General features: G+C 42.3%; 1 protein-coding gene across 1 annotated transcript in view; it reads right to left on the reverse strand.

Moving 5' to 3' along the window:
- SNTB1 (syntrophin beta 1) overlaps window positions 1-21,180 on the reverse strand; it is a 300,877-nt gene that overhangs the window by 5,281 nt on the left and 274,416 nt on the right. The window contains exons 5-6 of the mRNA XM_033202739.1: window positions 4,754-4,950; window positions 1,054-1,244 (exon numbers count right to left, since the gene is read on the reverse strand). Of these exons, the coding sequence (XP_033058630.1) occupies window positions 1,054-1,244; window positions 4,754-4,950 (388 nt within the window). The remainder of the gene's footprint in view (window positions 1-1,053; window positions 1,245-4,753; window positions 4,951-21,180) is intronic.

Consider the following 21,180-nt stretch of genomic DNA (forward strand, 5'->3'; position numbering starts at 1 on the left):
AAACCAAGTGTCAGCCACAGGGAATGGCCTCCATCGTGACTGCCTATGGCACTCAGGCAAGAAATCTGGTACTGTCTTGGTACCAGAAGTGTGGCATCATTTAGAAGAGTGGGGCTGCAATTTTGAGATAAAAAGTCCCTACAGTCTGTTAAGTGTGTCCTGCCCTTTTCTTCCTGAAAGCCAACAAATTCATTGAGTAACCCAGTGGCTAGGGAGGACCTAAACAGAGACTAGTCATTATGAAATCAAAGTCCTCTTTGAAGTTCTACATTTGACAGCTTAAATGAGATGCTATGTTTTCCTGAAATGCCAAGGATGACACTTGCTAGCCAGAGAGTATAAGAATGTGCAATTCTCACCCTTCTGTGCAAGTGAAGTCATATACTTTTTCATTATGGCAGGCAGAAACCATCTCAGGAAATGATGAATTTCAACGCATGGACTACTTGGATTGAGATGAGACATATGTTACTTTCATGGATAAATTTGCTAATTTTCTTGCATATTGTTTGACATCAGCTCCATGCTTCTGTGCCCTCCTCTGGCCCTCTCTCCACTCCAGTGGAGTTGATCAGTTTCTTTTCATTTTCCTGCTGCCCTCTTGCTCTGCTCCTCATCTGGCCCCTCCTGTCTCTTTGCTCTCTGTCCTCTCCTCGGAGACTTCCCTGACAGTAGGGACCATGTATTTTAGTTCACTGCATCCCTAACATCTAGCACAATGCCAAGGTTATATGAGATGCTTGATACTTTTTAAAACTGCAGGGTACATTTTTTAAGCTGGTGAGACCGTATTTGATAAGAATTTAATCTAGCTTTGTAAAGGATTCTTTCCTTTGACTCAAATATTTATGTAGTCTTCTAATGGAAAATGAGACCGAAGAAAAGAACTTTGAAATAATTGAACCTAATCATTGTTTTTCAAGGATCAAATAAAACATGGGCTTGCAAGTACATCATTAGCAGTCAAATGCTGAATAAGAGTAAGGCAGCATTATGTTGCATAATGAAATATTAATATATGAAATCATATGGTCTGAGGAAAAGTACACTTACAATCTCTCCATCTTTGCCTCCAAAATCTAAATACAGCATCCTGATTCCATCATCTGAAGACATTTTGAGCTTTTCATAAGGAGACTGTATGATGGTCTTGGGAAAGGCACCCTCCTGTGGTTCAGTGGTAATAGAAAATCCATTCTCATAATGTATAGTCAAACGGCACTCCTGGTTTTTGTAGGTGCAAGCTGAGAGAGAAAGAGACAAGTATGAACCATGGCAATCAATCCATTTTCCCAGTCACTCACTACATGCCTCTCAGTCCCAGCGATCAGCTACACATTTCTTACTAAAATAAAAATATAGTCATTGTTCATGAAAATATTCTCTTTGGATTTATTTTGGTGTTGTAATTTTAAAAGCCCCATAGAATTAAGGAAAAAAATGGAAAGAAATTCCTTTTGTTGGGATCTACTGAATGTTATCTGCCTTCTAGTCCCTATCTAGCCATCTAACAATACACAGGTCTATAGGTGTACTTGCCTTCCAACAGCCCTATAGGCCTTGTCTCAAGCCAGAGAACTTTGATTTAAATAAGGCCAGCAGGCGCACTGGCTCACACCTGTAATCCCAACTTTGGGAGGCTGAGGCGGGCAGATCACTTGAGGTCAGGAGTTCAAGACCAGCCTGGCCAATATGGTGCAACCCCATCTCTACTAAAAATACAAATATTAGCTAGACGTGGTGGTGTGTGCCTGTAGTCCCAGCTACTCTGGAGGCTGAGGCAGGAGAATGGCTTGAACCTGGGAGGCAGAGGTTGCAGTAAGTCAAGATGGCTCCACTGTATTCCAGCCTGGGTGACAGACCAACACTCTGTCTCAAAAAAAAAACAAAAACAAATTTTTTTTAAACAAATAAAGACACCTTTGAATCACCATCCTTATCATCATCAACACACACACACACACACACACACACACACACACAATTGTATCTACCACCTGGTGAAAGAAGACAGCATACACCCATGATATTATCAAAGTTAACTAATGTAAATACGTAAGTCAGGAATGAGTAGTTTAAAAATAGTCTAATTTTTAATAGTCTAACAAATCTCATTTTAGAAATTGAGAGGGGTGCTCTTTTAATTTCCCTGATGATCTTGGATCCTGGAAAAGCTGCTATTGCTGACAGACCTCAGATGTGGCATCTTCCATGAAGAGCACCCCAGGTGTGGCATCCAGGAATCTCAGGGGTGGCATCCACATGGTGTCCTCTGATCCAAAGACACAAAGCAAAAGCCTTTTGAGCAGGTGTGGTGCCAGCTTTTCTCTGGGATTCTCACTATGGTTAGGAAAAGAGTTCTGCTCTTTAAGCTTATGGGCTGGGCACGGGGACCGCCGCAGCATCCTAATTCCTATTTCGGAAGACTTGTGAATGTTTAAAACTCTTGATCAAAGAGTTCTGAAAAAGGTTATTACAGATCAGACTAGATTTTTTTGCTTCACAAAACACCACATTTAACAGACCCTGACAAGTAAATTGGCTAAGGTTTTGATCTACATCTAAAAGTTCTGTAGGGAAACCAGGACACTCCCTGCTGGGGGTGGAGCTTGGAGGCATAAGAGCAAGGGCTTTATTGATTGAGAACTTGCTGTACATCATCATTTGCTCCACGCAATGGATTTATTTTGGTGTTGTAATTTTAAAAGCCCCATAGAATTAAGGAAAAAAAAGGGGAAGAAATTTCTTTTGCTGGGATCTACTAGTCCCTATCTAGCCATCTAACAACACACAGGTCTATAGGTGTACTTGCCTTCCAATGGCCCTGTAGGCCTTGTCTCAAGCCAGAAAAAACAGAACTTTGATTTAAATAAGGCCAGCAGGCACACTGGCTCACACCTGTAATCCCAACTTTGGGAGACCGAGGCGGGCAGATCACTTGAGGTCAGGAGTTCAAGACCAGCCTCGAACTTCTGAAGCCCGAACACAGCCTGATATTATAGGTGGAAAAAGGAAAGCTCAGAGAGGTGAACACGTCACCAGTCCAGGTTGTTTGGCTTTCAAAATTCAAGTTCTTTGCACTCTGTCCTGTGTCCCTTCTGGGTCTGGCACTCAGGACATGGAGGGATGTGGGGAAGGAGCTGGGCACAGAATTGCTCAACTTTCCTACCTCATGATAATGACAGTAGGTTGGGAGGCCTTCAAAGTTTTGGGGAAGAAATAGAGATCTCCATCGCTCACAGAATGCGGTGGATTTTAATCAGAGCTCCGATTAAAACATATGCCCTTTCTCCTGACTGACTTGCAGATATCTTTCGACTTGTAACTAGGGCTGATCTTTTCCTCTAACAGGTCTATAACTCCTTCTGGGAACAGTCCCTGAACCCTGCCCTCTGCCAGCCCTCCCATTCAAGGATGTCCAAGGACAGTGGCATAGAGATTGTACTGATAGCACTGCCTCCCCATCTGTAATCCCAGCTACTTAGGAGGCTGAGGCAGGAGAATTGTTTGAACCCAGGAGGTGGAGGTCGCAGTGAGATCTCGCCATTGTACTCCAGCCCACGTGACAAGAGCAAAACTCCATCCCCCCCCCCAAAAAAAGTTTGTTTTTCAAAGTATGAAACTACTGACACATTAAATGCCTGGCATATAGCAGGTCCTTAATACATACTGTACTACAGAAGAGTTCTTCCTTCTACACACATCTCCCGTTTCTACCACCGACTTGCCCTTTCAAAGAGCTCTGTGTGGATGTGGCCTGTACTCACTCAGCACTTCCATTCTGCCTCTGCCTCTTCATTCACACCAGGGCAGAGGCACCGGTCACTCTTCGCAGAACTGTACCTTTGCTCTGCTTATCGCCACCACAATGCCTTTGGCTCCTGCTTTTTTTACTGCCCTGGGTCTCTAGTTGATATGGTTTGGATATTTTATCCCCTCCAAATCTCATGCTGAAATGTAATCCCCAGTATGGAGGTGGGGCTTGGTGGAAGGTGTTTGGGTCTTGGGGGCGGATCCTTCGTGAATAGCTTGGTTCCCTCCGCCTTTCAGTAATGAGTGAGCACTTGCTTTGAATTCATGAGAGACCTGGTTGTTTAAAATAGTGTGGCACTTTCCTCTCCTCTCTCTCTCTCTCTCTTCTCTTCTATTGCCATGTGATATGCCAGTTCCCATTTGCCTTCCATCACGATGAGAAGCTTCCTGAGGCCCTCACCAGAAGCAGATACCAGGACCATGATGCCTGTACAGTCTGTAGAACTGGGAGCCAAAATAAACTTCTTTTCTTTATAAATTACCCGGCTTCAGGCGTTTCTTTATAGCAGGCCAAACAGACTCATACACCTGTTTTCTGATCAATCCTATTAACTGCCAAATATATTTCCAATAATTTTATTCTGTGATAGATTACTCAGAATCAGTTTCTGCTGTTTGTAACCAAGAGCACTACTCATTCATGCCTCAAAGTTCATTCCTCCAGGAAGCCACCCAGCGGTTACAGGTAGGAGAACTGTAACCGACGATCCGATTTACCAAATTTTCTTGAATGAAGATAGGATAAGTCTTTTTATAATCAAAGCTTTAGGTTACATTTTAGTAGGGCATGGACTCCCTTAATTTAGAAGAATTTAAATTTGCTTCTGGAATTTTAACTATCCCCAGAGGCCAGTGATGAAAACTACTTTAAGGCCCCAGTGGAGTAGAGGGTTCATCTTCCCCTAACAGTGTGTCCTTGGTAGCCCACTGCAGCACTCACCAGTGCTGATTTCAGCAATGAGTTCGGCAGAATTGTGGCAACCCTGTACTATGCTCCTTGTCCAGTGGGAGAGGTCCCTGCTGGTCTCCGCTCTGAAGAGATGTGTTTCAATCCCTTGCCTGGTACCGGTTCGCGTTGCAAAGGACAAATCCACACCAGCCTGGGGTGATCCCTTCCCTGGACCTGAATGGACCAGCCTGGAGAAAGAGAGAATGAGAGAGAGAGAGAGAGATAACATCAAAATGGAGACTAGTTTATTCACCTGGCATATCACCTTGTATAAGACCCAAATTGGTGATCTGCTCTCATTTTTCTGGTCTGGAATCAAAGGGCTCCACTATACCCTGCTCTTCTGCCATCTCCTCTCCAACGGTAGCATAAGGTTAAGATAGCACCCAAGAGCTGGACATCTGGATGAATATGCAAGGAAGTTCAATAACATGACTTTAATTCGTGCAAGTTCAACTATAAGGAAAAATAAATAAATAAATGTGAGGGAGAAAAGAAATTAAATACTGTGTAAAATTATCTCCAGCACTCCTTTCCTGAGCATCTATATGTCCTAGCCCAAGCCTGAAATAAGACTGAGAATCTATTATTTCCCGGGTGAGGCTTCATTTTCCTGTGTCTCTTGCAGTTTGGAACGTTGGGCTGCATTGAATGTACTTCTAGGTGTGCAATTTTTCATGCATGTAGCCCCTAAATGCAAACAAACAAGCTGTAACTCAGTTGAAGCAATAGCACTGGTGTATTTGATAAAGCTCCAGGAAGAACTGGCAATGCTGGACTTCTGGAGAAGCAGTATGGAACTGCACTTTAGGGGAGACTTTCAAGAGAGATTTTTACCACACAAGATTTTCACACTGACTTTTGAACTTACACTCAGCGTAAAATGTGACTTCCATAGTAAATATTTTCTGAAAGACCAGACTTGAAAGAGGAAGAATCAAAGTGCTCTGAGGGCCACCTTCGGAGCAGGGGCTAGGTCCTACTTCGTATTCATTGCTTTTGAACACTGGGATCTTTCATCCTCTCTCCTATGCCTCGATATCTCGGTCTCCTTTTGGGAGAGACTTTTATATCAATCATTTGCAGGGTAGCATAAGTCTAATTTAGTAAATGTGACTTCTCTCTAGGGTATTTGCATTTTAAGTCTCATCTTTTAATCCAGAAAGCAACACTTTACAATTTGCTAGAGAAATGCCAGGTGTCTAACCACATGGTGGATGCAAGAGTTATTTTCTTACCCCTAGATGAAAATTGCACAGAGGAAATACAAAAGCTTATGTTCTCTTATAAACCTAAATACTGCAGGAACAAAATTATATCAGTAGAATAAAGCAAATTATTACCTGTTGAATTTCTGGCAACAAGTTTGTTGTATAACTTGAAGGAGCTTTCTTTTACTTACAAAGTTAAAATTAGGCAGGAGGGGTGGTTTGCAAGGCCAACTCGAAGAAAAAGGGTATTTGAAAAGCCTTTAGGTTGAAAGAGTCATTAAAGATATGGAAGGCCAGGCATGGTGCCTCACACCTGCAATCCCAGCACTTTGGGAGGCTGAGGTGGGCAGATCACCTGAGGTCAGGAGTTCAAGACCAGCCTGGCCAACATGGGAAACCCCTTCTCTACTAAACATACAAAAATTAGCCCAGCATGGTGGCATGCACCTGTAGTCCCAGTTACTCGGGAGGCTGAGGCAGGAGAATGGCTTGAATCTGGGAAGGAGAGATTGCAGTGAGCAGAGATCGCACCACTGCACTCCAGCCTGGGCAACAGTGTGAGACTCTGTCTTAAAAAAAAAAAAAAAAAAAAAAAAGTATGTTAGTTCGATGAATCTCATTGAGAGTAGTCTAGGACAGTGTGAAGGGAAATGACTGCTGGCATGGGTGCCCACACACGGGGATTTAACATGTAGAGATTAAGCCCAATTCATTCAGGAGGGAGGAGGGCATTTTGTAATAAGTGAGCCAGAGTCACTGAGAAGCTGCTAGAGAATTCAAATGCAAGTGAGGATAAAGAAAACAGAAAGCATTTCTCTGAAGCCTACCTAGCATAGGCTTTAAAGGGATTGAGGGTAAGGTAAAAATTCATTAAGAAAAGGTATCTACAAGGAGCAAGAATGTATATGTATACTGTGTTTTCTTATTTGCTCAAAAGTGTTTGTATTTCAAAATAAGTTTTTAGACTTGAAAGTGTTTAAGCTTTAATTGCTTCAACAAATTAAATAGCTCGACCAGGCGTGGTGGCTCACACCTGTAATCCCAGCACTTTGGGAGGCCAAGGGGGATGGATCACGAGGTCAGGAGTTCAAGACCAGCCTGGCCAAGATGGTGAAACCTCATCTCTACTAAAAATACAAAAATCATCTGGGCATGGTGGCATGCACCTGTAATCCCAGCTACTTGGGAGGCTGAGGCAGAAAACTGCTTGAACCTGGGAGGCAGAGGTTGCAGTGAGCCGAGATCGTGCCACTGCACTCCATGCTGGGTGACAGAGTGAGACTCCATCTCAAAAAAAAAAAAAAAAAAAGAAATTAAATTGCTCATGTGAGGTGCCATGGTGTAATGGCGAGCACTCCGTACTCTGAATCCAGAAATTAAATAGCTCACCCTGCCTTTTTGAAATTTTAACATCTGTATCAGCTGAGCACAGCTGGCAGGCTGCATGTTAAACTGAAAAAGGACATAGGTTTGGGAGGCATACGAAGCTGTATTAGAATTCCATTCTGTCTGACATTTGTTAAACTTTTTAAGAATCACTACTTCTTAAAAAGTAAGGTCATGACCATCCTGGCTAACACAGTGAAACGCTATCTCTACTAAAAATGCAAAATATTAGCTGGGTGTGGTGGCCTGTGCCTGTAATCCCAGCTACTTGGGAGGCTGAGGCAGGAGAATCGTTTGAACCCTGGAGGCAGAAGTTGAAGTGAGCCGAGATCGCACCACTGCACTCCAGCCTGGGCGTCAGAGTGAGACTCCATCTCAAAAAAAAAAAAAAAGTAAAGTTGTGTTGTGAAGATTAAATAACCAATGCTCTGTACCTATCACACAGAAACTAGTATATGGTTTGTGCTCCATTCTTACCCCTACCCTTAGTTTCCTCATTTAAAATATATAATACCTACCCCATAGGATTAGGATTAAATATAGTAAAGTATACAGAGCACTTTGTTCAGTATCTAGAACATTATAGTCAGCATTCAATAAAAACTGGTTCCCTTCTTCCTTCCCTGGCCTAACTTGTTCTCATTTTCCATTCCCTAAATTTCCATCCAGAGGACATCAAGTCTGTCACGATCCAGAGCCAGCAGAAATATATTGTAGAGGCAGAAGCACAGTGAGAAAAAGATATGCCACTCTCATGGAGAATCCTAGGAGTTTCTGTGAATTTCCTACCAATATTTATTAGACTATAAAATTGAAATAAATAATACCTGGGAAAATGCAATTTGTTAGAAAATCCACATTCGGTAGCTCAGGGTATGAGGAATGGAATTACTAAGAGAAAGGAACGAGGTCTGAGAAAGCCTGGAACCAAGCTGACCGATACCCTGAACAGGGAGAGCTTGATGGGAAGTCCAGTGTGTTCGAGAAGTAATAATGAAGAAGGTTTTTACTTATGTATTTATTTATTTATTTATTTAATAAATAAGAGAGTCTTGCTCTGTCACTGAGGCTGGCATGCAGTGGTGTGATCTCGGCTCACTGCAACCTCCACCCCCTGGGTTCAAGCGATTCTCTGTCTCAGCCTCCTGAGTAGCTGGGATTACAGGCACGCACCACCACATCCAGCTAATTTTTGTATTTTTAGTAGAGATGGGGTTTTGCCATGTTGGCCAGGCTGGTCTCGAACTCCTGACCTCAGGTGATCTGCCTGCCTTGGCCGCCCAAAGTGCTGGGATTACAGGCATGAGCCGCCACACCTGGTCAAAGGAAGCTTTTAGAGCAGCAGTGCCAATCTTTTTGGCACCGGGGACTGGTTTCCCCATCTTTCGGGATGGGGTGGGGAACTGGTGATTGGTGGGAGGTGGAGGGGAGGATGGTTTCAGGATGATTCAAGTGCATTACATTTATTGTGCACTTTATTGCTATTATTATTACGTTGTAATATATAATGAAATAATTATTCACCTCTCCATAATGTAGAATCAGTGGGAGCCCTGCACTTGTTTTCCTGCAAACTAGATGGTCCTATCTGGGTACAATGGGAGACAGTGACATATCATCAGGCATTAGCTTCTCATAAGAAGCAATAGAGTTCGAACTCCTGTGAGAATCTAAGGCTGCTGCTGCTGTGACAGGAGGCAGAATTCAGGCGGTAATGCGAGCAATGGGGAGTGCTATAAATACAGATGAAGCTTTGCTTCCTAGCTGCTCACCTCTGCTGTGCGGTCCCGTTCCTAACATGCCACAGACCGCTACAGGTCCACGGCCTAGGTCTTGGGGACTCCTGTTTTACAGGAAGGGCTATTGATGTTCTGTGTTATTCATCTCATCATAAAACTCTCATTGATTAATAAAAAGAGGGAAGAGGAAAATTGATTTTTCAACTAACCAAGTGTAAATTCTCTTTTATATTAAAGAACCTGGATTTGCTGTCTAAGCAACAGCAGACATGTTGAATGATGTGTCCTTTTGGATATGCCGATATTGGCTTAATGAAACGTACAGTACTGTATGTAAACTCTGAGATAAAGCAAATTGTCTTTTCACTACCTACTGGGTATGCTGTAATAAAAGGATACTTTTCCCAGACAAAACTCAAGTGAAATACATCAGCTATCTGCTGTATCCATATGTGTGTATGTCCTCTGGATGCAGTATTACACACCTTGAAATTATAAGTACTATGTGTAAATGTGGGAAAATGCATCTATATTATGGAAAAGCTCTGTAAATGTAACTCAAGGATGTTAAAGAAAAGCTTGAAAACAAATCCATTAAAATGTAGAGCAATTTTATGGCTGATTTTATGTCTTCTTTTTAAAAAACTCTTAAAATTTTCTCTAAGAGGCTGGACATGGTGGCTCACGCATGTAATCCCATCACTTTGAGAGGCTGAGGCGGGTGGTCATATGAGGTTAGGAGTTTGAGACCAGCCTAATATGGTGAAACACCATCTCTACTAAAAAGATAAAAATTAGCCAGTTGTGGTGGCACGTGCCTGTAGACCCAGCTACTCAGGAGGCTGAGGCAGGAGAATCGCTTGAACCTGGGAGGCAGAGGTTGCAGTGAGCTGAGATTGCGCCACTGGACTCCAGCCTGGGCAAAAGAGCGAGACTCCGTCTCAAAAAAAAAAAAAAATCTCTAAGAAACATATACATCAGGTCTTCAAATATTTTCATTCCATTTAACATCATTTTATTATAACATTAGTGAGAAAAGAAATCGATTCCCTGGGGGTCCACTGTCTGTGCAGAGTTGGCACATTCTCCCCATGACTGCCTGGGTTTTCTCTGGGATCTCCAGTTTCCTCCTGCATCCCAAAGATGTTCCTGTTAGGTTACATGGCATGTCTACATGGTCCTGGGATGAGTGTGAATGTGGGTGTGAGCATCTGTCCAGGGTTGGTTCCCGCTTTGTGCCCTGAGCTGCTGGGATAGGCTCCGTCTGGCCACTGTTGACTCTGAACTGGAATAAGTGAGTTGGCAAATGAGTGAAGAAATGCATACAGATTAGTATAAAAAAATCATGACATCTACAGTAATCAAATGTACGACAGTGAGCGCTGGTTGAAAGCACTCAGCCAGCCTGCCTCATCTGTGATTAGTTTTGACCTGCGTGGTGGGCGGGGTGTTCTCCTTACAGTTTTCACTCTGCAAGCATTTATTCTTTAATGAAACCACCACCACTACGACTGCTGTCACTGAGTCACCAAAAATTGGGTAATTATTTTCCTTGTTTTTATTCACCTTTCTTAAATGCATGTGTAACTCACATTTATTTCATTGTTTAATATTAGATGTGTTTCGAGTCTAACACTGAAGGCCCGCAGGCTATAGCTATGGAATAGCCCTTCTCAGAATAAAGTTAACTGATCCACGTGGGATGAAACCTACACCTGTGGCTTCATTAATCCCTTACACTGACACACTGGCCTCCAGCAAAGGAGATAACAGAGATACTGAGACCTGCCAGTTGAAGTTATAGGATCTTTTTGGACTCGGGGTACTCTCAGGGTTCACAGAGAAGCTTCTTGCTTTGTTCAAGTCCTTTCTCCCTTCCTTACAAAGGAACACCAAAAATCACTCACTAATTCATTCATTCATTTATTCATTCAATCAATAAAGATTTCTTCATTCACCAACTGATATACTCAACAAATATTTATGGAGTACTGTTATGGACTGAATTGTGTCCTCATAAGATTGATATGTTAAAGCCCAGTATGACAGTATTTGAAAATAATGAAATGGCTACCTTGCCCGGGGTATATCCCCTGGGGTTCGTTGTCCTGCGCCAGGAAAATTTAGAACAAGGACAACACTAGGAGTTTAGGAGTGGAGGTTTAATAGGTATAAGAGAAGAGAAAGAGAAACAGCTTCCTCTATAGAGAAAGGGGTTTCCAAGCAGAAAGGCTGGTTGGAGGCCAATGCACTGAATTTTATAGTCTAGTTTGAGAAGGCGATATCTGATTTACGCAGGACTCACAGACTGGTTCCATCAGGTATGACTTTCACATAGTTTGGGGAAGGGCTGCTTGCCCTACCTACCCTAATCTTCTTATGCAACTGGACTTTCCAGTTGATCGGTGCCATCTTGTCTGCTTCTTGCTGTACATGTGGCTGACAGAGAAGGGAAGATGGAGCTGCCATCTTGAAAATGTCTAGTCCATAGTTCCTGTAGGCATCCACCACTGCAAGCTCCCAGCTTGTTTATATCTGCGGCTCAACGTATAGCCTGCTCTTTGTTAGAAAATGATTTGGGGCTGCTTTTCATTAAAAGGAAAAGCCTTACTGAGGACTCCCATGCCCTTGCTATCTGCCTAAATAATTCCTTCTTAACCCCTATCGCATTAGGACCTACAAGGAGGTAATAAAGGTTAAGTGAGGGGGTCCTAAGAGTGGGGCATTAATCCAGTGGAACCGTGTTCTTATAAGAAGAGGAAGAGAAGCCTGCTCCGTGCACTCACAGAGGAAAGACCACGTGAGGACACAGAAAGAGGGCAGCCATCTGCAAGGCAGGAAGACAGTCCTCACTAGAAACCAATCCTGACAGCACCTGATCTTAGACTTCAAGCCTCCAGAACTGTGAGAACTAAATGTCTGTTGTTGATGCCACCCAGTCTGTGGTATTTTGTTATGGTCCCTCTAGTAGACTAATAAGCACCTAGTCTACACAAACTCCAGTCTAGGTACAGTGTGAACAGAACAGGCGTGGATTAAGCCTCAAGGAGACACAGTTTAAAAGGAGAAATACTCTCTCCCTCCAAATCCCCATGGCCTCTTTACTCCCAGTTGAGCTCCAGTTTTGGAGAGACTCATTGCTGGATTATGTAAGAGAGTCTGAACCAGCTTCTGGTAGATGACAAGCAAAGAATATGAGCCAGGTAGGGTGGATGGGTGGAGAATTATTCCTCCTCACTGGAGCAACCTGATCATTATAAAGATCTTCCTCCAGAGAGGGAATCTGAACTTTCAGGAAAAGCAATTCTTTAAAAGTGGAGATCAGTGATTATGGCACAAAGACAAAGAAGGAATCCCATGTTTATCAACATATTTGTTATTTCATCCCTATCAAGGTATTGGAAATAATAGATTTCACTTACTCTTTATATCATTCCCAACAAATTGCTTCTGATGATCAACAATAATAAGTTGGGGATGAAACACAGGAATGTGGACATTCATCACTATACTACCTTATAGTGACTGAACAGACAGCTGATGCTTGTAGAAATTATGGCATGGCAAAGATAAGTCAAGGCCATCAGACAAGATAAGATTAAGATCGTTTCTCTTTTGTTATGTGAGCCACCAGGGCAATAGGAGTAGCGCCTCCAGAAAGAAATAGAGAAAACTAGTGGAATAATTCAATTTATAAATGCTCTGTGAAATCCTTCTCTTGAGATTAATTTGTAGTGGCATATTACCAACTCCCAGCCAATAAATAATATTCGATATACAATGTTGGATACTGTCTATGCAACAGCCTGCTTACTGATCATCTCCACTCAGATGGCTCACAGGCATGTCAGACTCCAGATAAGCTACAGCCATATTGCATTAGGCCTTTAAGATCTTAAGAACCCGATACCTGAGTTCTAAGTAACACCAGGATCCCCAAAGGGCCATGTCCACTGCAAAGGAGAGGAAGTTTACACTGGGAGTCCAAACAGTATTCAAAAGAAATAGTCATTTAGATGGGAAATTGAGGGTCTAAATATGGAAAGGTTTCCTAACAATGCCAAAGACAACATGAGTTTATCTGGAAAAGAGAAGATTTTGTATGAGGAATGGAAAGGAGGAAAGGGTAAGCATAAATGTTTGCACTATCTGTGGAAGTGTTCAAGCATGGTTACTTATTGACTTCCCCAGGGATGTTATTCTCCCCTCAAAACCATCTCTGGACCTTGGCTAATAATCTAGGAGAGAAAACCATACTTGGAGCAGATATCTTGCTTCATGGAAGCCAAGATGAAGTAAGTGCCCTTCCAGCAAGTCTGAGGCTGCCTAAGCTGCCAGCCAACTCAGGTTCTTGGGTATTTACTCTGTAGGGGTTGTTGCTCATGTATCAAAGTTGACAGCTCCTGGGTAAGAAGATGCTGGGGAAAACAAACTTCTGTTGACAGCAAGGTGATCTACTGGAGCTCAAGACTATTTGCCATCTGATCTCCTCTTTGATCTCTTTCTGGAGATAGGCATCCCCCCTCTGGATTCCCATACATCATTATCAATCCATTTACCTTACTGTTTCATAATAACCACCTGATCTCTCTTACTAGACCTTGCTCTCTTTCAGCGTTGGAGCCTGGTCTCCTCTCTCTAACTCCCTGGAATCTAGCACATGGTAGGTGTTCAATAAATGTTGGCTGGGTAACTGCATGAATACATGTTTTTTCAAAAGGTTTTTAACATGTGAATTCAGTTTTGCAAAGGAAAGTATACACATACACAAACACACAACACAATACAATTCTGAAATACTCTGACATTCAGGGCCAGTGAAATGGCTTCCTAATGTGCTCTTTATTTGTAGATCATACTTGGAAACACATTACTGTAGCCAGATTCTGGGAACTAAGTACCAAGTAAATGTCAGCTGGACATTAAGATTTCAAAAATTGTCATCTGGACATTTGGAAAGGTAAGGCTAAAATCTGTCTGCCTGGCTTTTTCCCATTCTGCCAGGAACAGCCTTTTTACATTCCTTCCAAGATTCTTCCCAAAGATCTGTCCTGATCTGCAGTCTCAGGGGGGCTCTGAAATAGCTATTATTTATATTTCAATTATTTTACATTTTAAGCTCTGTGTGTATCCTTAAAAATATGACCATCTGTCTCTTATCTGTTGCAAGAACTAAACTATAGCAACCAAGAAAATTCTGTCTCCCAAGAGAAGATAACTTTCTTACCCAGCCAGAAAAAAACACTGCACCCTGGGACGGGGTTTCAAGCTGCAGTTCACACCCAATTTCTAAGTAGTATCTGAAACTGCTTGAGAAAACCAAGGACATGCTTTGTTCTTTATAAAATTGGTTAGTTACAAAACTCAGACACACATTCCCATGGTTGGAAGCAAAGCTATAAATCACCGAAAGGTTTTACATTTCCTATTAGCCAGGAGTGTGAATAAGTGAAAAACATAAATAGGACTGTATAATATCAGAGAGGGGCAACAGAATGAAGTCACAGGTAGGAGGAGGTAAAGCAGAAACTCAGATACCTGGATTCAAATCCCAACTCTACTACTCATTATGTGACCTTGGCAAGTTTCTTAAACTCTCCATGCCTTAGCTTCCTCAACTGCAAACTGGGGATAATAATATGATCACCTCATGGTGGTGTTGTGAAAATTAAATAAGTTAATAAATGAATATTCCATGGAGCATTGCTTGGCACAGAATACATAGTAATAGCCATTATTCTTATTAGAACACAAGTTTGATCAGGGTAGAAATTTTTATTTGATTATTCCCTGCTGTATTCCCAGCACCTAGAACAGTTCTAGACACACAGCAGGCACTCACTATCTGTTAAATGAAGGACTAAATGAATAGCTGGAATGTAAAGAGAACAGTTTCCCAAGAAGTTTGTGATTAATGACTACTGTATGACTCCTCTCCCACTCTCAGCCCTTTAACCACACAAAGCAGTAGCTAATGCCAAATCCAAAGAACTCGGGTTTACGTCCACTACATGCTAATTTCCAGATTAATTCAGCCCTGAAAAAAAGTGATATTGAAAGGTAACTGAGATTAGATGTTTTATGAGAACAGCCTAACATCAATTTCCTGCTGCTTCTTTTAAATCTATCTTTAGTGACTGGTGTTTTCACTAGTAACTTGGTTGTTTAGGGAGGTAGAGTTACCTTCTTTTGGTCTGGGGGATAGAAGTTGCCTATTTTTTTGAAAAAGTGAAAGTTGTTAAGATTTCACATTCATGGTCAGCATGGATCCAATTTGAAGACTTGTATATAAACGGGTCCCTAAGCAAGATAAAAATAATTTATAAAATGTCTTTAAATTACTTTAAATGCCCAAAGTGATTAATTCCATGAGGCTCAAACTGGCTGCATGATAGGACCATTTTTGGGCCAAATCTTTGTTCAGGACATTGGGGAACTCATTCCTGCAGGACATCAGGCCAAGTGTTTCTCTCTCCACTGACAACTGAGGTATCAGATTGCATATTGTTTCTGGATCTTCAAATATACCCCTTAGCCTGACTAGTTTTGAACAAAACAAAACAAAAAATTCCCAAAAACCTGTCTTTCAAGAAATGCTTATGCATTAATTTAATTCTGGAGAGGTATCAGAGAATGTTGCATAAAATGTTCCATACAAAAACATTATCATTAATATCCTTAATTAAAACACAAACAATTACAGCACACAGATTCAGCCAAATTAGTAAAATTACATATTAGGTAACTGGGTTGCTAAGCAATGTTACATCCTCATTTTACTTAATTGCTGTAATTAGCATCTCCCAGCAGATGCCACAATGCAAGCCACACACACACACACACACACACAGCACTGGCCAGATCCCTTACATGGTTCTGGCAGTCTCAAGTACTTTCATCCACTGGCCACCCCAGTGGAGCCTGGGAGTCAACAAACCCTTCAGGAAAGAAATGAGGGTCAAAGAATCACTAACAAGTACCAAATGGTCAGGTGAGAGGGGCTTCCCAGGAACACTCTCTAACCCCCTGCATCACTTCCCCCAGCTAGGAATAGCCAATCAATTGCCTCATTTATATCTTCTAACCTCATTTCATCTGGGCCGGGTACAGTGGCTCATGCCTGTAATCCCAGCACTTTGGGAGGCTGAGGCAGGCGGATCACCTGAGGTCAGGAGTTCGAGACCAGCCTGGCCAACATGGCGAAATCCTGTCTCTACTAAAAATACAAAAATTAGTCAGGCTTGGTGGTGGGCACCTGTGATCCCAGCTACTCAGGAGGCAGAGGTAGGAGAATTGCTTGAACCCTGGAGGCAGAGGCTGCAGTGAGCTGAGATTGCACCATTGCACTCCTGGCTGGGTGACAGAGCAAGACGTTGTCTCAAAATAAATAAATAAATAAACTCCTTTCATCTAAATATGGTGGTGAAAGGCAAGGTCCCATGTCTCAGAAAGTTGATATTGAGGGATATTGACTATAAGAAATGAACAAATTAGTACAGGTAAATAGCAGCAAAACAGTTTGGAGTCAATTCCTGACTATTCAGTGGCATTATCCAGGTAGATTTCCGGAGACAAGTGGCTGTCCTCCATACCTTTCTGTGTGCCCTCGTGACCTGCCTCGTGATCTGCCAGTAGTATTATGGACACAGAAAAGCGGATGTTCACCGTGTGAAAGGTTGTGTGGATGTATTATCTCGTTTAATTTCCACAACGCTTCTTTGAAAGTGGTATTATGAGCTCCACTTTATAAACAAGGAATCCATGGTTCTATGCAGTGAAATAACTGCTTAGGATCCCACAGGTAGTGGTGAGAATTTGAACCCAGGGCTATATGACTACAGAGTCCATACTCTTTCTATCACACACAAAAAGAGCCAAACTCCAGCTCACCAACTATAGGTGGGGAAGGAAACTGAGAGGAAAGAGGCTGGGCGCAGTGGCTCACACCTGTAATCCCAGCATTTTGGGAGGCTGAGACGGGTGGATCACTTGAGGTCAGGAGTTCGAGACCAGCCTGGCCAACATGGTGAAACCCCATCTCTACTAAAATACAAAAATAGATGGGCGTGGTAGCACATGCCTGTAATCCCAGCTATTTAGGAGGCTGAGGATCACTTGAAGCCAGGAGGGGGAGATTGGAGTGAGCTGAGATTGCACCACTACACTCCAGCCTGGGAGACAGAGTGAGATTCCATCTCAAAAAAAAAAGAAAAAAGAAAAAAGAAAAATTAAGAAACTTGAAAGGAAAGAATATAATGCAGACTTCAGGTCATCCATGGGTTTAACTTATCCCTGTGCTGCACTCCTCCAGAGGGAAACAGGAATTACAATCTGATGGATATTCTCACATCATGACCGTCCAACGTCTTGGGAAATTTTTCCTTTGAAGTTACCTGGTTTTTTTATTATTATTATTATTTAACACTCTTGGAGCTATACATTTTAAATAATTTTTTAATCTTTTAATTAACTCTTACATATTCTCTTGTCTATGCTTTAATTAGTTCAACATACGTCCCATTGTGTATATAGAATACACAGTATAAAAAGACCTTCAGGAATGTCTCCATGGATGGTAAATGACTAAAACTGGTCCTATTTTAATGGAAAATTGAAACCATGAGCAAATAACCTGAACAATCAGCTCTTATAACACTCAGCTTTTCCTATTTCATACTGCTTCCAGAAATTCTCCTACCATCAGCCGTGGCTACAATGTTGGCCACTAACAGGAGCCTATTAAGTTTCTCTAACTGAAATGAACATTACTGCCCCAAAGAGGAAGCCATCTGCAGGCCTCCTGTCTGTGGAGCTGTTACAAGTAGCATTCAGAGCTAGCTCTGTTGTGTGTGCCAAGGAGTTGCAGTCTTCCGGCTCCATCCTACCCTCCCCCAAACCCATCCAAACAGCCAACAGTTTCATTAACCTCAGTCCTTAGAGCTCAATTACTGTGATTTAAGACACTAGGATTCCCAGATAAAATGCAGAGTCAAATATGTCAAATTACTTACTTTAATTACAATTATTTTATCTGGTCTTTAACAATTGCTAACATTAATCAGTCATTTCTTATGTCTCAGTCATATGCTTAATATTTACATATGCTATCTCAATCAGTCCTATCAATCATTGTATAAAATGGAAGATATTACCGCCCCCTTTGTTCAGATGAGGAGACTCTGATTCTGAGAGACTGGTATTTTGCCCAAGGTCGCACTGCAAGTAGAGGTCTCAGGATTCAACTCCTGGTTTGTCTGATTTCAAAATCCATGGATCTCCTCACTCTTCTTATATCCCACCCACCACTCCTGAGGGGCTCCTGGTTAGCAGGAGAGAAGACCAGAGACCAGACACTGGAAGATCACTAGGTATATGGGGACAAATGGGATGGCTGAGTGTGGAAGGTAAACCCCACACTTCCCAGTTTGACAGCGGTTAGATTCTTGGGCATGTACATTTCTTCATGCCACCCCAGGCAATGCCCATAGAATATGCCCCATATTCTCTACCAGTAAGGATGACCCCCAGAGTTAGCATGGAAACCACAGGCTGATTGTAATTTAATGTTTGACAGATTTGCAATAGGCCAAACTTTCTAGTGAAAAGAATTCCTAAAATTTCTGAGGCTGGCCTGAGGCAGCTACTCCTACTACTTTTAGCACTTAGAAATGGGTTAGTTGTGGGCAACCCGCTTGGGTTCCCTTCCACCCTTCCATGCTGTGGAAGCTTTGTTCTTTCGCTCTTCACAATAACCCTTGCTACCGCTAATAATAATAAGAAGAAGAAGAAATAAAAAATAAAATAAAGAAAAAAAGAAGAAGAAACGGGTTAGTTGCTTAGGCACCAAGGATTACCCATCAGGTGTAGCCGAAATGCTCAGTATGCCTGGCTCCCAAGCAATCTGGGAGTAGAGAAGTGCACATTCTTCAGTTCCTTCTCTCAGGCCCACGGGACAATAAACTGGATTCAGAGCAGTGTCACTCTTTTTATAAGCTCTGTATTCCCCAAACTCCCACCAGCCACTGGGACTGGGTGTGCAGAATTTCTGGGTTAAACCTCCTCTAAAACTCCAGAAATAATGTGACCTTAATCCTCATTCTCTGTAGACCCATCTCATTTGCCAATTATGACGACAGTGACAAAAAAACTAACACTCTTACTCCGTACAAGGGAGCATACTCTTTTTTTTTTTTTAATGTTTAGCAATATCAAATAAACTTTGGCTAAGCAAAAAATGTTTTCCCAAGGACTCATAAAAAGCTGAGGGATGAGAATTGCTAAAATTACAACATGTTTGCAAACTTCCCGAGTGCACTGCTATAAATTGTGCCATCAATGGACTCACAGGGGCACCATCCACATTTGACAGTGGGAGAGGAGAGATGACTGCTCGTAAACATCTCTGCATGGCAGTCGACACCAAGAATATGTTGTGAGCATTTCTGGTGCCACTTCTATGAAACACACAATCAAATTTCGTTCCTCCAGAAAAATATAAATTAGATGTGCCTGGGCCTAAAAAGGAAAACCCAAGCAAAGAAACACATCAACTATGAACTCTTTGAGGGAATAACTTGATTTAGAAGAAAACTGTTTCCTACTGGCTATAGTCCTGGCCATTCCCTCTTGTGCTAGAGAAAAGACTGAAAGAAGCTCCCTAGTTCTGCTACGGGGAAGAGAAGGGGAATGACAGTCACCTGGCCCTACTGTGTGTATTTATGAAAAATAAGGCTGGCCAGGCACGGTGGCTCATGCCTGTAATCTCAGCACTTTGGGAGGCCAAGGCAGATGGATCACTTGAGGTCAGGAGTTCGAGACCAGCCTGACCAACATGGTGAAACCCCATCTCTGCTAAAAATACAAAAAAGCCAGGCATGGAGGCTCACACCTATAATCCCAGCTACTTGGGAAGCTGAGGCAGGAGAATTGCCTGAACCTGGGAGGTGGAGGTTGCAGTGAGCCGATATCACACCATTGCACTCCAGCCTGGGCAACAAGAGCAAAACTCTGTCTCAAAAATTAAAAAAAAAAGAAAAAGAAGGCTGTTACATAGGTCATTGCTATGAATGGCATTGTGCCCCTTTCCACCCCATTCATGTGCTGAAGCCCTAACCTCCAAGGTGACTGTATTTGAAATAGGGCCTAAGAGGAGTTGGTTAAAGCTAAATGGGGGGCCCTGATATGATAGGATTAGCGTCCTCAAAATGATAAGAGACAATGGAGAGCTTGCATTCTCTCTCCATGCACACACAAAGTACAGGTCATTTGAGAACGTGAAAATAGGGCAGCAGTCCCAGGAAGATGGTGCTCACCAGAAACTGATCATGCTGGCACCTAATCTGGGGCTTGTAGCCGTTAAAATTGTGAGGAAATAAATATCTGTTGTTTAAGTCACCCAGTCTATAGTATTTTGTGTTATGGCTAATACATTCATCATATTTTAATTTTCATAATTGCCTTGCAATAGATATTATTATTGTTATTATTATTATTATTTTGAGACAGAGTTTCACTCTTGTCACCCAGGCTGGAGTGCAATGGTGTGATCTCGGTTCACTGCAACCTCCGCCTCCTGGGTTCAAGCAATTCTCCTGTCTCAACCTCCCATGTAGCTGGGATTACAGGCATGCACTGTCTTGCCTGGCTAATTTTGTATTTTTAGTAGAGACGGGGTGTCTCCATGTTGGTCAGGCTGGTCTCAAACTCCCGACCTCAGGTGATCCACCCGCCTCGGCCTCCCAAAGTGCTGGGATTACAGGTGTGAGCCACCATGCCCAGCCTATGATTCTATTTTTCAGATGTGGAAACAGATCAGAGAGAAGACGTCACTTGCTCGTGGTCATAAACTGGGGCTTGCCTGGGCAAAACTACAGTGCACACCCAGGTCTGTCAAATCTGATATGATGAAACACTGTTTTCCCTCTCTACCAGCAAATCCAATTATCTTCCATTTATTAAGGAGATATTTTTGGAGACTTTTTGTTGGCTTATCTCTTAATTTTTAGTTTTGGCTAACAGGATGGATTTTAAAAGTTTTTTTAGCAGGTGGTATAATGATGACCTGTGAATTTTAGTTCGTTAC

This window comes from Trachypithecus francoisi, unplaced genomic scaffold (genome assembly GCF_009764315.1).
Source record: "Trachypithecus francoisi isolate TF-2019V2 unplaced genomic scaffold, Tfra_2.0 Lachesis_group7, whole genome shotgun sequence".
Lineage (NCBI taxonomy): Eukaryota > Metazoa > Chordata > Mammalia > Primates > Cercopithecidae > Trachypithecus > Trachypithecus francoisi.